The 12,712-nt window shown below is 51.4% G+C and overlaps 1 protein-coding gene across 2 annotated transcripts; it reads left to right on the plus strand.

Annotated features, from left to right (window-relative positions):
• Positions 1–8: 8 nt before the first annotated feature.
• On the plus strand, positions 9–6,162 carry NRSN2 (neurensin 2). 2 transcript variants are annotated; one of them, XR_004130953.2, is made up of 4 exons: positions 9–59; positions 2,671–2,865; positions 4,529–5,768; positions 5,860–6,162. XR_004130953.2 is itself a non-coding variant. In XM_031434029.2 (3 exons), the coding sequence occupies exons 2-3, from the start codon at positions 2,677–2,679 to the stop codon at positions 4,922–4,924; spliced, it is 585 nt and encodes a 194-aa protein (XP_031289889.1). In that variant the 5' UTR covers positions 9–59; positions 2,671–2,676; the 3' UTR covers positions 4,925–6,162. The 2 variants fall into 2 exon arrangements, 1 of the variants encoding a protein (XP_031289889.1); XM_031434029.2 differs by having other exon boundaries at positions 4,529–6,162.
• The last annotated feature ends 6,550 nt before the right edge of the window (positions 6,163–12,712 follow it).

A 12,712-nucleotide genomic window follows, 5' to 3' on the forward strand; every position in this document is an offset into this window, starting at 1 on the left:
AACCCGCTTTGGCTCTGCTAGCGTTCCGGCTCCCATCAGCGGAGACGGCAGACGGAGAGGTGAGCTCAGCCCTGTTTCAGGCGCGGCCCGACCCTCCCCCTAGCCTCCCCCCGCCTCCTCCTGCCGCACCCCCAGCCCAGGCCGTGTCCGGTCTGGGGCAGGACGGCAGCGCCCCAGCCCGGGCGTGCCTCCGGCTTTGGGAAGGGCAGGGGGTCCCAGGGAAGTAGCAGAGGGTGGAGGTCTCACCAGTCCCAACGCCAAGAGACACCTCAGGGTTGATAGGCTGGACAGAGTTCTCAGAGGACGAGACCCCACCCACCTCTCTGCTGAAAACCCATCCCCATTCCTCTCTGCCTAGGTTTCCCTCGAGGGGAAAGGATGCACTTAATCTGGACCAGGGAACCGGCGGTCGGGTCAGAAACTGTGTGCGGTGCAGGGCGGGAGGAATTGGCCTGATTTCCCTGGCCTAGCCTCCCAGAACGGCGCCCCTTCCCCCGGCCTGAGCAACGCCAGGCGCTGGAGTGGGAGGGTCTAGGGGTCTGGGAAGGAAAAATCAGGGAGGCTCCATAAAGGCATCCATCTTCTGGCCCTCGCGCCTGTCATCTTCCTGTGCGCCTCCCTCCACTCGCCTCCTCGCCGCAGCCTCCACCCCTTAGACCCTGTAGCCCCCTCCTCTTCCTGCTCCCTTCTCACCGAGCTCCTCCCTCATCCCGCCTAAGGACAGCTCCCCAGAGGTTCCTATGGCAACCCTGGTCCCCGGTCCTCAGCATCCTCTCCCTCCCTCGCCCTAACCGCCAGACCGCCTCCCTGCAACCCTAAGGGAGGCGTACGAGCCAGGCCGAGGGGGAGGCAGTGTCAAGGTCACCTTCCAGCTCCATCGCCAGCAGTATTGAGTGATTCTGTATATTTGGAGAAGGGAAATGTTAAATTACAAGGGAGAAGCTAACCTAGGCCTACTATCCCTGAGCACCCTGTCCTCCCCCTCCCCTAATGGTCGATACCCAGACGCTGACCGCCCCGCTCACCCCCTTTCATTCTCCTCACCCGGGCCTCCTCCTGGGGTGGTTCCCACTCTGGTCACACCCTCTGCAAAGCCCCGCCCCCTGGGTAGAGCCTCTCTCTCCCCAGACCTCTGGCCTCTTCTTTCTCTTTCTCTTTTGGTCTCTGCCTTTTCCCATTGTCTGTCAGTTCTGAAGGAAATCTTAGAGGGGAGGAGGAGTCTTCAACAGCCTTTCCCTTTCCCCCCTGCGTTTTGGGTGAGGGCTGTGGAGAGCGGCGATTTATAGACTGCCTTTAACAGCAGCAATTCTGAGCACTTGTGCTGATCCATGGGGGCTCCAAGAATTACCTCAGCACATACTGTGGCTGTGCCTCTGTGTGTGTGTGTGTGTGTGTGTGTGTGTGTGTGGTGTGTGTCTGGATGTATGTGTCTCTACGTGGTACACGTGTGCCTGTCTGTGTCTCTTTGTGGTGTTTGTGTGTCTGTGTTGACTTGTGTGTCTGTGCATCGATCTGTGTATGTGTCTGGTTTGTGTGTTTCTCTGTGCCGTGTGTGTACGTATGCTGGCGAGTCTCTTCACACCGGGATTGGAGGGCCACATCTGATTGGAAACTAGAGGTGGCTAGAAATTTGTCTCACCCTTCAGTGTAGACACATTACTTCATTTGGTTTGAAGCTGCTCAGAGGGGCTGAGGGCCACCATGGGGTGGGGGTGAGTCCAGCCCTTCCCCAGCTTCCCTGACCCCCAACAGTTTTAGTCCTAAGGGTGTGTGGGTATACAGGTACCTGCCACTCCCTAGGCCTCAGTGCTTCCATTTGTGACAAAATAGAAAGGTCCTTAGACAGCTTTCTCTAGAAATCTAACAGCCCTTGAGACTAAGAGCCCTGCAGCCCGAGGGCCCCTGACTTTCACCTCCTGTGGAGTCAAGATTCTCTGTGACTTGGAGACTGTTGCCTCCTGAGGGCAGCCCTTCTGAGGGGTCTTACAGGGCCTTGCAGCTTGGGGAGCTCTATCTGATTGGATAAGTTAGTGTCCAATAGCCATGTGTCCAACAGCCATGGCAGTTACCCCCCAGAGTACCTTGAAAGGCAGGGAGATTAAGGAGATATGTTAGGAGATGGGGGTGAGGATCTCTCACTCCAGACACAGGGCTCAAAAAGTTCATGATAAAAATAATAATGAAGAAGTTAAAGTAATAATTATCACAAAAGCTACCATTTTTTGGCATGGGACACAATAACTGTATGAAGCCCATATGATTATTGGCTCTGTTTTACATGTGAGGAAACTGAGGCCTAGAGCCATCAAAGCACGTGTCTAACATCCCGTAGCCAGGAAGGGGGGTATCCTGGATTCCAGACCAGGCAGTCAGGCTCCAGACCCACAGTCCCAGGCGCTGGGTGGCCTCCAGAGTAAACATGCACATTTATTGCCACCTATAAATTGCCAGGCCCTGCGCTAAGCACTCAGTGCATGGGCTCAATCTCAGTGTACCTAGGGAAAGACAGGCCGAGATTCCAGAAGGCCAGGTTGTGTGTGCTATGAGTGTTGGGTGCCTGAAATGGGTGGAGAGATGAGTGAGGCACAGAGATTCATGGGGCCTGGAGAGTCACCGTGGGCAACTCTCACTGACCCCTCCCTCTGTCCATGAACCTTGCCTACCCGACAGAGACCCATGATGCCTAGCTGCGACCATCCCTGCGGCTGTAGCCGAGGCCCCAGTGTGGAAGACGGCAAGTGGTATGGGGTCCGCTCCTATCTGCACCTCTTCTATGAGGACTGTGCAGGGACCGCCCTCAGTGATGACCCTGAGGGGCGTCCCGTCCTATGCCCTCGCCGACACTGGCCCTCACTGTGCTGGAAGGTAAAGTGGGAGGAGGAACAATTCCTGTGATTTCCTGTGGTTTCAGGGAGGAGGTGGGATCAGTGGAGAGAAAGGGGCTGAGAAGCAGCAAGGAGTCTTGCATATTCAAAGAACAGAAAACCCAACTTAAATGAATTTCAACAATAAAAGGAAAATATTGCTCATTTTATAGAATTAGAGGTTGGGTGCCTTCAGGCAGAGTTTGATCCAGCAGTTCATCACACTGAGGACTCGAGATTTCCTTCAGTCTCCCTATAATACCTCCACCCATGCAGTCTATTAGCTTCAGACTCTCCGCATATGTTCTCCAAATGATTGCTCCCATGCTGACCCTCAGTCTTTCACTCCCCACCAACGAGGAATATCAGAATTTCCTCCAGTATTTCCTTCAGAAAAGAAGCAACACCCTTCATTTCCAGAAGTCCTGACTAGTATTGCTTTGGCTCTGGTTGGGTCACTTGCCCAGCCCTGAGCTAGTTACTGTGGCCAGGGGGAATGGTAGATGGTATATGCTGACTGGCAGGAAGGGGGTTCACCCCGCTTAAATCTTCCTGTGGCTTCCCAGTGATATACTGGGGGACTGTTGCCAGGGCAGCAGAAGGCATGAGAGAAACAGTCGATGTCCGTACCAGCCACGGAGACTGGTCACTAAGGAAGCACAATGTGGGTAAAGAAAGGTATGGAGGTGGCAGTGAGCTGGGTCCCAACAATGCTTTTTGGTGAATACTGTGGGAAGACTGAAGCAGAGGGCCCCTCACCTCTGCTTTCAAAAGGCTTCAGTCTAGTGGGGAGATGAGGTGCCAGCCTGTGCGGTGAAGGCAGAATCTCAGGCCAGGTGTACAGAAGATGTCTGGAGGGGAAAGGCTATCAGTGCTGGGGTGATCAGGGAAGACTTCCAAGAGAAAGTCAGTGTGTATTATAAGTTTCTGAGCATCTTCTTATTGCCAGGTAGTGTGTGCTAGGCTCTTGGGGACATAGAATTTAAGACAATGTGTTTCTTGTCCTGGAGGAGCTCCTAGCTGTGATTCACTTAGTCATTCTGCAAACACTCAGCTACTGCTCTGTCCCAGCACCGTACTAGGCATGGAAGATACCTAGTGAGCCCAAAAGACATAGTCTCTGCTCTCATGGCATCCCTGGCTCTCAATCCAGTGGAGCAGGCAGACAAGACTTATACAGTAACCAAAGTACATGTTCAAATGTGCACCAAGGTGAATGAACTGAAGAATGAATGGGTGCAGTGTTTGCATACATGCAGAGCAGGGGACTTGACCGAGTCCAGGGGTGTCCTGGAAGGCTTCCCGGAGGAGGTGAGGTTTGATATGCGATCTAAGGGATGTGTAGGAGTTAACCCGACAGAGGGATAGAGATGGAAGGTAGATGGAGCAGGATGTAAGATAGGATCCAAATAATGATGGAAGGAGAATCAAGGTTGGCAGAAACCAACTTCTAGGTGGGAGGTGAGAAGGAAATTACTCTGGAGACCTCAAGAATCCAAACAGAACATGAGTTTTTGCCCCTTGTCAGTCAGAGCCCAGCAGGTGTGTCTGTGATCCCATCTCTACAGGCTGGACTAAGGGATTCCCTTCAAGTCCAGTTGAGATCCTTCTCCTGGGACCCCAGCAGACCCTGACTGCCTCCAAATCTGTCTGCCTCTCTCCAGATCAGCTTGTCCTTAGGGACCCTGCTTCTGCTGCTGGGTGTGGCAGCCCTGACCACTGGCTATGCAGTGCCCCCCAAGCTGGAGGGCATTGGAGGGGGTGAGTTCCTCGTGTTGGATCAGCGGGCAGCCGATTACAACCAGGCCTTGAGCACCTGCCGCCTGGCAGGCACAGCGCTCTGCATGGCGGCTGGGATCCTGCTGGCCATCTGCCTGTTCTGGGCCATGACCGGCTGGCTGAGCCCGGACACCAAGGCAGAACCCTTGGACACTGATGCCGATGGCCACGTGGAAGTCTTCGGGGATGAACAAGAGCAGCATTTGTCCCCCATCTTCTGTGATGCCAGCCACTTTGGGCAATCCTCTGCGCAGACCATCCAGCCCAAGCGGGACTTCTGAGCTGCCCACACAGCCAGAGGAAGAGCCAGATCTGGGATCTGGACTCTTCCTTCTCCCACCACACCCCACCCTCCCACTGTCTCCCTAACTTCTCCCTTTTAGTGGACCCTTTCCATCTAAGTCCCCAGAAGGCCCCATTCCAGGTAAGAAAGTCTGGAGCTCACATCCCTGTGTCCCTTCCCAGGGGCGGGGCACTAACTCATCTAAGATGCCAACCTTACCAGAGTCCTCCCAAAACCTCCTACCCCCACCTCCCTCCCAAGGCCATTCAGAGGCAGAAAACATCTCTCTCAACCTATCCCCACTCTTTCCTCTGTGTGACCTTGGGCAAGCTCCTTACCCTCTCAGACCACTGGTTCCTGCCTCTGTACTCTGAAGGGTTTGGACTAGATTCTAGAGTTCCAGGGCTTTCTTTTTCTCCCCAGAATATAAGTATTACCCTCCACAGGCAAAGAGGGGGAGGGGGAGAAGGGTCATTCTCTGCCCCCTCCCTCTGTCAGCTGTGTCAGGATGCCTTAGGATGCATCATTGATACTCTCTTGGACCAGGATGATGTGAACACATTTACCCTCTCCAGCATGTTTTCTACATGCATTTGGGTGTCAGTCCACCCCATCATGAGCTATTACAGGCCCCAGGTTACAGATGAGTGGAGGAGGGAGGCGGTCAGCCTGCAGGAACTTCGACCCACATCTTCAGATTCCTCCTGAGCCAGCTCTTCAGCTGGAGCAGAACCCCACACCTTCCTGGCTTCCAGAGGACCCCCAGGGATGGGACATGTTTGGCACAGAGAGACTAACTGATGTCTAATGGTCCCAGGTGACTCAGAAGATACTTTGGACATGTACGTAAATGGTCTCTAAGAACCAAGGGGCAGGAGAAGTGGGATGCCTTTGTCCCTCAAAGTCCACCCACCTAGAAACCATCATCCACAGATCCTGACCTCACCTGGTAACAAATGTGCTCTCCTGGAAGCACGGGTCCTTCCATCCTGCAGTCTTCCCGGCCAGATGCAGCATCTCTATTCTACCACTAGGGGGAGCGCCAAGACAGCTGGAAAGAGGCGCCCGGGACACAGCTTCTACCCTCCCGCCTCAATCTCACCACCAGCGTAGAGGGGCCTCCTGGGAGGGTCCTCAGTCCTCCCCTACTAGACAGGCCCTACTGCCTTTGTGCCCCCACGACCCCTCCCCAACCTGCACCTTTCCATCCCACCTTCCCCTTCAATAAACAGCTAGGATGGGTACTGACTTCGCTTTTCTTCTCCCTGATCGCTGGGGTGGGGGAGGGAGGAAAGAGCAGGCAGGTACTGTGTGCCCGGCACATTGCTCCGTTTTTTGTTTTGTTTTGAGAAAAAGGATGATTCTCTTCATTTTACCGATGAGATGAGAAATATCTCAGCCATTTTGACAGACTTCTGCCGCATCCCCAAGAGGGATGTGAGGAGGGGGCTCTGAGAACCAGAGCTGGAGCCAAAGGTGGGATATTTTCCAGGACAATAAGAACAGGTAACCTCCCCCCACCCCCGCCGCACTCACTAGAGGCCAGGCCCTGTTCTCAGGGCCTTATAGACAGGATGTCATTTAACCTTCATTAACAACAGCCTACGGATGGGAGAACAATTATTCCCAAACCTCACTCAACTGTCCCAAACTCTCCCCCGCCAGCCCCCACCAGACTCTGCCTCAACTCTGTTGCCCACCTCTCAGAGCATGGTGGCTCCAGCCAAAGCCTTGGGGTCATACTTGACGCCTCTCTTTCCTCACAGCCTGAATTCAATCCATGGGCAAGTCCTGTCACCTTCAGACTTCTAGCCTCCTGAACCGTGAGACAATAAGTTTTTGTTATTTTAAGCTACCTAGTTTGCAGTACCTTGTCCAGAAGCCCTAGGAAACTAATATGGGGTGTAAACTGGTGCAGCCTACAAGGGAGGCAGCTTGGCAACATTAAAAACAGAAGTACGTGCCTTTTGACCCTTCTGTCTTGTGTGGGTATATCTGTAGGTTAAATTCTACATGTTGGAACACTGCAGCCTTGTAACAGAGAACATTTGGAAACAACCCAAGTGCTTATTGCTAGGGCATCAGTTAATAAATCATGGAAATTTTACACCGTGGGACACTGTGTAAAAGAACAAGAAAGTGCTTTTCATGTTCATCTGAACTGATCTCTAAGTTATATTGTTAGGTGAAAAGGTGCAAGGAGCAAAACACTATGATGACTTTTAAATCGTTTGTGTAAAAAGAAGAATAGTTATGGACGTCGCTGGTATAGGTGTAAAATCTTGGCTTTGGTTGCCTTTGGGGGAGGCACTGGGGACTGGCTGGCTGGATAGGGGTGCGAGGGCCTCTGGCACCTCATGCTCTTTTGCCTATTTTAAATTTTGAACCATGTGAATGTATTACATTTTTTAAAATAATTAACAAAAAATTGTTGTAATAATAATAATAGGTATAATATAATTATATAATAATTGATGGAATATACTTAAATAAATGGGGGAGAAGGGACAAATTGTCCTTGCAGAAGAATTTTTAATTAATAAATACAGAAGGATTGAGAGACTTAGAAAAATGGCCCTGAGCCCACTAGAATAATAATTGCTGCAGGCGAAACCCACCTATGAATGCAAAAACGAGTGGCTGAAACTTTAAGGTGAAACTGGATTTGCATAGTCTCAAAGTATCTCCTCTCCAAATGTTGATTACCTTCTGTTGGGGGTTAACATGTGTCCACAGGTTCCTGGCTGTTTCACCCTCCAGAGAGGGAAGCTTAATTCCCCTTTCCTTGAGTGTGAGCTGGATTTGGCAACTTGCTTTCTGACAAATAGAATGTGGATAGGGAAAAATAGCAGTTTCACAGTGGAGAAATCGGTCAGGCACCAGCTTTAGTAAATGCTCAAGATGAACATTGCCAGGAACAAGTTTTGCTGCTTTTTGGACCCCTGAAAAGATGTGCTGAGAAGTGCACTTCGCCTGCATGGTATTCTTCCCCAGATCCATAACTTCAGCCCAATTACGGGAAAAGCCAAATTGAAGGACATGCTACAAAACATCTGACAAGCACTCTTCAAAAATGCCAAGGTCCTAAAAGACAAGAAAGACAAAGACAGTGTCACCGATTGCAGGAGAGTGAGGAAATAGAGCTAAAGGCTATGTAGAAACTCTCTGTACTGTCTCTGCAACTCTTCTATTATTCTACAACTATTTGTTTTTAAGTTAAAAAAATACAATCGTTTTGGTCAAGATGAAGTAACAGGAATCAGGTTATCCTCCCACCTGGAAGAACCAAAGAATGGACTGGGAAATAAATCAATGAGCAGAGTCCTACAATTGCCTTAGTTGACTGCCCTGAGAGAGTTTCCAGGCCATGGCATAGATGTCTATACTGTGTTCTAAAAGTGATGAAACAGGTAGACAGAAAATCAGTAACGGTATGGAAGGTTTGAACAACACTATCAACCAAGTTGACCTAACTGAAATTTATAAGGCATTCCACCCAACAACACCGGAATATACAAGGTCTTAGTGGCTCCTGGAGACCCGAGGGGCACAGGGCGGCACTAAATAGACACAGAGCCCATAGCTGCCTCAAGGGTGCCCTCAGGTGTTCCTCCAAGGTGATGGCAGCTCAAACTCGGGTAGAGGGAAGCCGTTTCCACCAACCTGCATTCCCTTTCCTACCAGAGGCAGGGAGACCTGGGAAAGGGAGGGGGGCTAATGGGCAAGGTCCACCCCTTTTTATCCCGGAGCCTGAGCGCCCAACCCATCACCACCCAGAGGCTGTCCCTCCCTCCTGCTGTCTTGCATCCCCTCCCCCATCTCCGCTGACCTCGGGTCTAGGTTATCCTCAAGCCCAGTTTTAGATGAGCCCCTCCACTTCGCCCCCAGCTGGATCGAAGAAGGGGTGACCTGGGGACCCGGCCTACCTCTGGGGGCGCTGTGCCAGGGCAGGGAGCTGAGACGCCCAGGATGAGAGAGAGTAACAAAAGGATATTCATATCGACGCGGCGGTGTCAGTGGAGGTGGAGCCAGAGAGAGTCCACTGTGGGGAGCCCATGAGCCGAGGGTTCAGCAACATTTGTGCCCTAAACCCTTGGTCAGTTCTGCTCACTGTGTGATCCAGGGCATTTTCTTAACCTCGAGGCTCAGTTTCTTTGTCTGTAAACTGGAGACAACAAGGAGACCAATCTCTCAAGATTGTTTGAAGACTTAAGGAGCTCACTGCTGTACCTGGCACCCAAGAAATTCTAGCTGTTGTCAGGAAAGAGGAGCGATGTGCAGGTTCTAATTAGGGAGGACTGCGACATAGTCCTGCCCTCCGGGGACCCACACTCTAGAGGACAGGATAATCCTGTAGACAGACAATGGCAGAATAATGGAGCCAGTGCTGTAAGTGAAGGAAAGGGTCATGTCATATTTCAGAGAGCAGCACACATCGCACCCGTCTGTGCCCGGCTCTGCACTCACCACCTCACATAAACTAGCTCCTTTGGTCCTCAGACCGCCATAAGGTGGTTGCCATTATCTCCAATTCCCAGAAAAGGAACCTAGGCCCAGAAAGTTGCAGCATCTTGCCCCAAGGTTGCATGGGTGAGATTTGAACCCAGCTTCAGAATGCCCCGTAACACTGGCATCCGCAGATGCAGAAATGACCCAATCCCACAGATTCTACCAGCTAATCAACCTGATAAGGGAAGAGGTTGTACTCATAACCCCTCACAGGTCCACACAGACACAGGTAAGCATCTGCACGTCTACCCAGATCAATGCCAATTCCTGGCATGACGAGCACTCAGAAAATCCTCTGGAAAACCACCCCTAGAACGGCGTGCATTGTTGGAGAAAACAGTCAGCCCAAGTGACCTCACAGACACATGCATCCATACTGGTGGACCCACACACAAATCCGTGAATAAGCACGTTACGTGAGTGGGTGCACGCTGATATTTACAGGCATGTAGGTTACTGTGATGACATTCTGCAGACATACTGACACACTCAGTGTGTACTTGCATTGACTCTGCCAATGATGTTTTTAGCTGCCACATCTATCGAGCATCTACTATGTGTAAGTAAGTAAAGATAAGGCTCAGAGAAGTGATGTGGCTTGTCCAAAGTCACACAACTAGTAAATAGCTGGGATTCACACCCTGGTCTTGTGATACTAGGCAGTGAGTCTATTTCTACTGTTGTGCAGTTGTGTTCAGGAGTGAACAGATTCCCACACTGACATTCCCTGTGACCTTGGACACATCACATTCTGTTCCGGGCCACGTCCTCACATGTCTGTTCACAGGTGTGCTCCATGAGTGTGTGCAGTGATGCGACAGTGACTCCAGTCCAGCGCCAAGTCCCAGCCTGGGTTGGTATCAACTGAGGGCTGTGAGCTTCCTGTCTCCGCCTCGCCAAGCCCCAGAGCACATGACTGAAAGCCAAACTCTGGGCATTAGGCCATCAGGAGCCTGGTGATGGAAGAACTCAGGGTTTCATAAGCATCTGGCCTAGGACATGTGGTCAGGGCAGGGAGGAAGAGGGAGGAAAACAGGATGTCCACTGGGTGTGCACCAGGCAGGGTCCAGGACTGGGTTTGGCAGGAGAAGAGCTGCCAGGACTTAGAATCTCTTGGGTACTTTGCAGATGCATGCTGTGTGTGTTGGAGGGGAGAGGGCAGGAGCAGCACTGCACCATCCTGGAGTCCCTGAGTGAGTGAGTGAATGAGTGAGTGAAGGAGGAAAGGGAAGGGTAGAGGGATAAATTGGGAGTTCGGGATTGGCAGATCCTAACTACTATACGTAAAATAGATAAACAAGGTCCCACTATATAGCACAGGAAACTATATTCAATACCTTGTAATAGCTTATAATGAAAAATAATATGAAAAAGACTATATATATATACATATATATATGTAACTGAACCACTGTGCTGTACACCAGAAATTAACACAACATTGTAAATCAACTATACTCCAATTTAAAATAGAAGTAAAGAGTAACAAATTAAAGATGGAAAGAGGAAGGGAGTGAATTTATCATCCCCATAAAACTTGAGTGCCTCCTCTGGGCTTGCCCTGGGCTGGGTACTGGGGATGCCTGGTGAACAGGGTGGACACAGTCCTGCTTTGCACAGCTGAGCACTCACATGAGGTCAGTCAGGCCAGGGAACTGGGAGGACCCTTGATGTGCAGAGTGGCTCAGCCAGTGTGAGCAGTCCTCAACATGCTGGGGGAGTAAGAAGGGTGTGTGTGTGTGTGTGTGTCCGTGTCCGTGCACGCACACATCAACGTGGCACAGCCTCCTCCTTCTTCCCTTCCCAGGCCTCCACCTAGCCCTGTCCTGCCTGACATCAAAGCTGCTCCTTCCAATCAGCCCGTATCCTGGACCCCAGGGCTAAAGACCTCCCAGCAGAGAGACCTCCTGGTGGCCCTCAGCGCGGACCTCTCCACCAGGAGCCCTGGAGGAACACATGCAGCCCAGAGCCACCTCCCCAGTGCCCTGTGTGAGAGGTGAGCCCAGGCACGTGCCCTGCATCCCAGGCACTAGAAACACACCAGGGAGGCCTGGACAGGTGTGCAAATGATCCTTGGGCACTGAGTCCCCACTCTGGGCACAGGCACTATGCCAAGTGCTTAGGTGGCCTTAGGCATGTCAGCATCTCTGAGCCTCCATTTCTAACCTAAAAACAAGGGTGATAATAACCACTTCTAGTCTTGTTGTTAGAATAACTTAATGCATCATGATCTTAATACGTGACTATTTTTCCTTGGTCCTTGTCTTCCCAGCAAGTCGTCCATTCCTCAGCACCATCCACTGGGTCTCACATCCCTGCATCACACGGAACTCAAATAAATACTCGATGTAAGAATTGCTGAGCAGAGTTATTTATTCTTTATAAATAATAATGACAGGCCCTACCTAGCATTTATATAATAAAATAACCAGCAATTTTGAGCTTTTATTTCATGCCAGGCATTATGCTGAGCGCTTTGCATTCATCATCCAGCAATTATTAACTGAACACCTAGTAGGTGCCCGGCTGTGTGCTAGACATGAGGGTGCAGCATCCCCACTCTCAGGTTCTTCCTTTCCAATAGGGGCAGGAAGGACAGACAATAGCAATTTAATACACAGAGATCATTTCAAACCTTGACAAGTGCTATGAATAAAGCAAGACAGAGTCATGGCTTAGAGGTAGACTGCAGGGGCAAGGGAGGGGCACCATGCTTCATGAGTAGTCAGGGAGGGCCTCACTGAGGAGGTGACATTTGATCTGAGACGGAAGGAGGAGGAGTAGCCTGGGGAAAATGTTGGTAAAGTTTGTGGCAGATGGAACAGCCAAGGTGAAGGCCCTGAGGCAGGAAAAATTTTGGTTTGTTCAAGGACTAGGAAAAAGGGATTGGGGCTGGAGCAGAGGGGGGCCCGAGACCCTGTGCTCGCAGAGGGCAAGTGACTCGCCCGACATCACACAGCTCCTCAGAGGCTGAGCAGGGATTCCAGCCCAGGTCTGTCCGGGCTACCACAGAGACACATGCATGCCATGTATGCCAACGTGTGCCCATCGGCACACACTCGCTCTGCGCTCTTAACCACCAGGACGGGTGTGGGCTTGACCGTCAGTAAGTGCCAGACTGATGGAGATAGCCTAAGATTCTACCATTTTCCCTGGTGTCATGAGGGGCCAGGTCGGAGGACTGGATGTCACCGTAGCCCAGCCCTCCAGAAGCTCTGGGCCAAGGAAAGCTTAAATGGCAGGCAGAGGGAAATGGCTCCCTAAGGAAGAGGGTGGA

This window comes from Camelus dromedarius, chromosome 18 (assembly GCF_036321535.1).
Source record: "Camelus dromedarius isolate mCamDro1 chromosome 18, mCamDro1.pat, whole genome shotgun sequence".
NCBI classification, from domain to species: Eukaryota; Metazoa; Chordata; class Mammalia; order Artiodactyla; family Camelidae; genus Camelus; species Camelus dromedarius.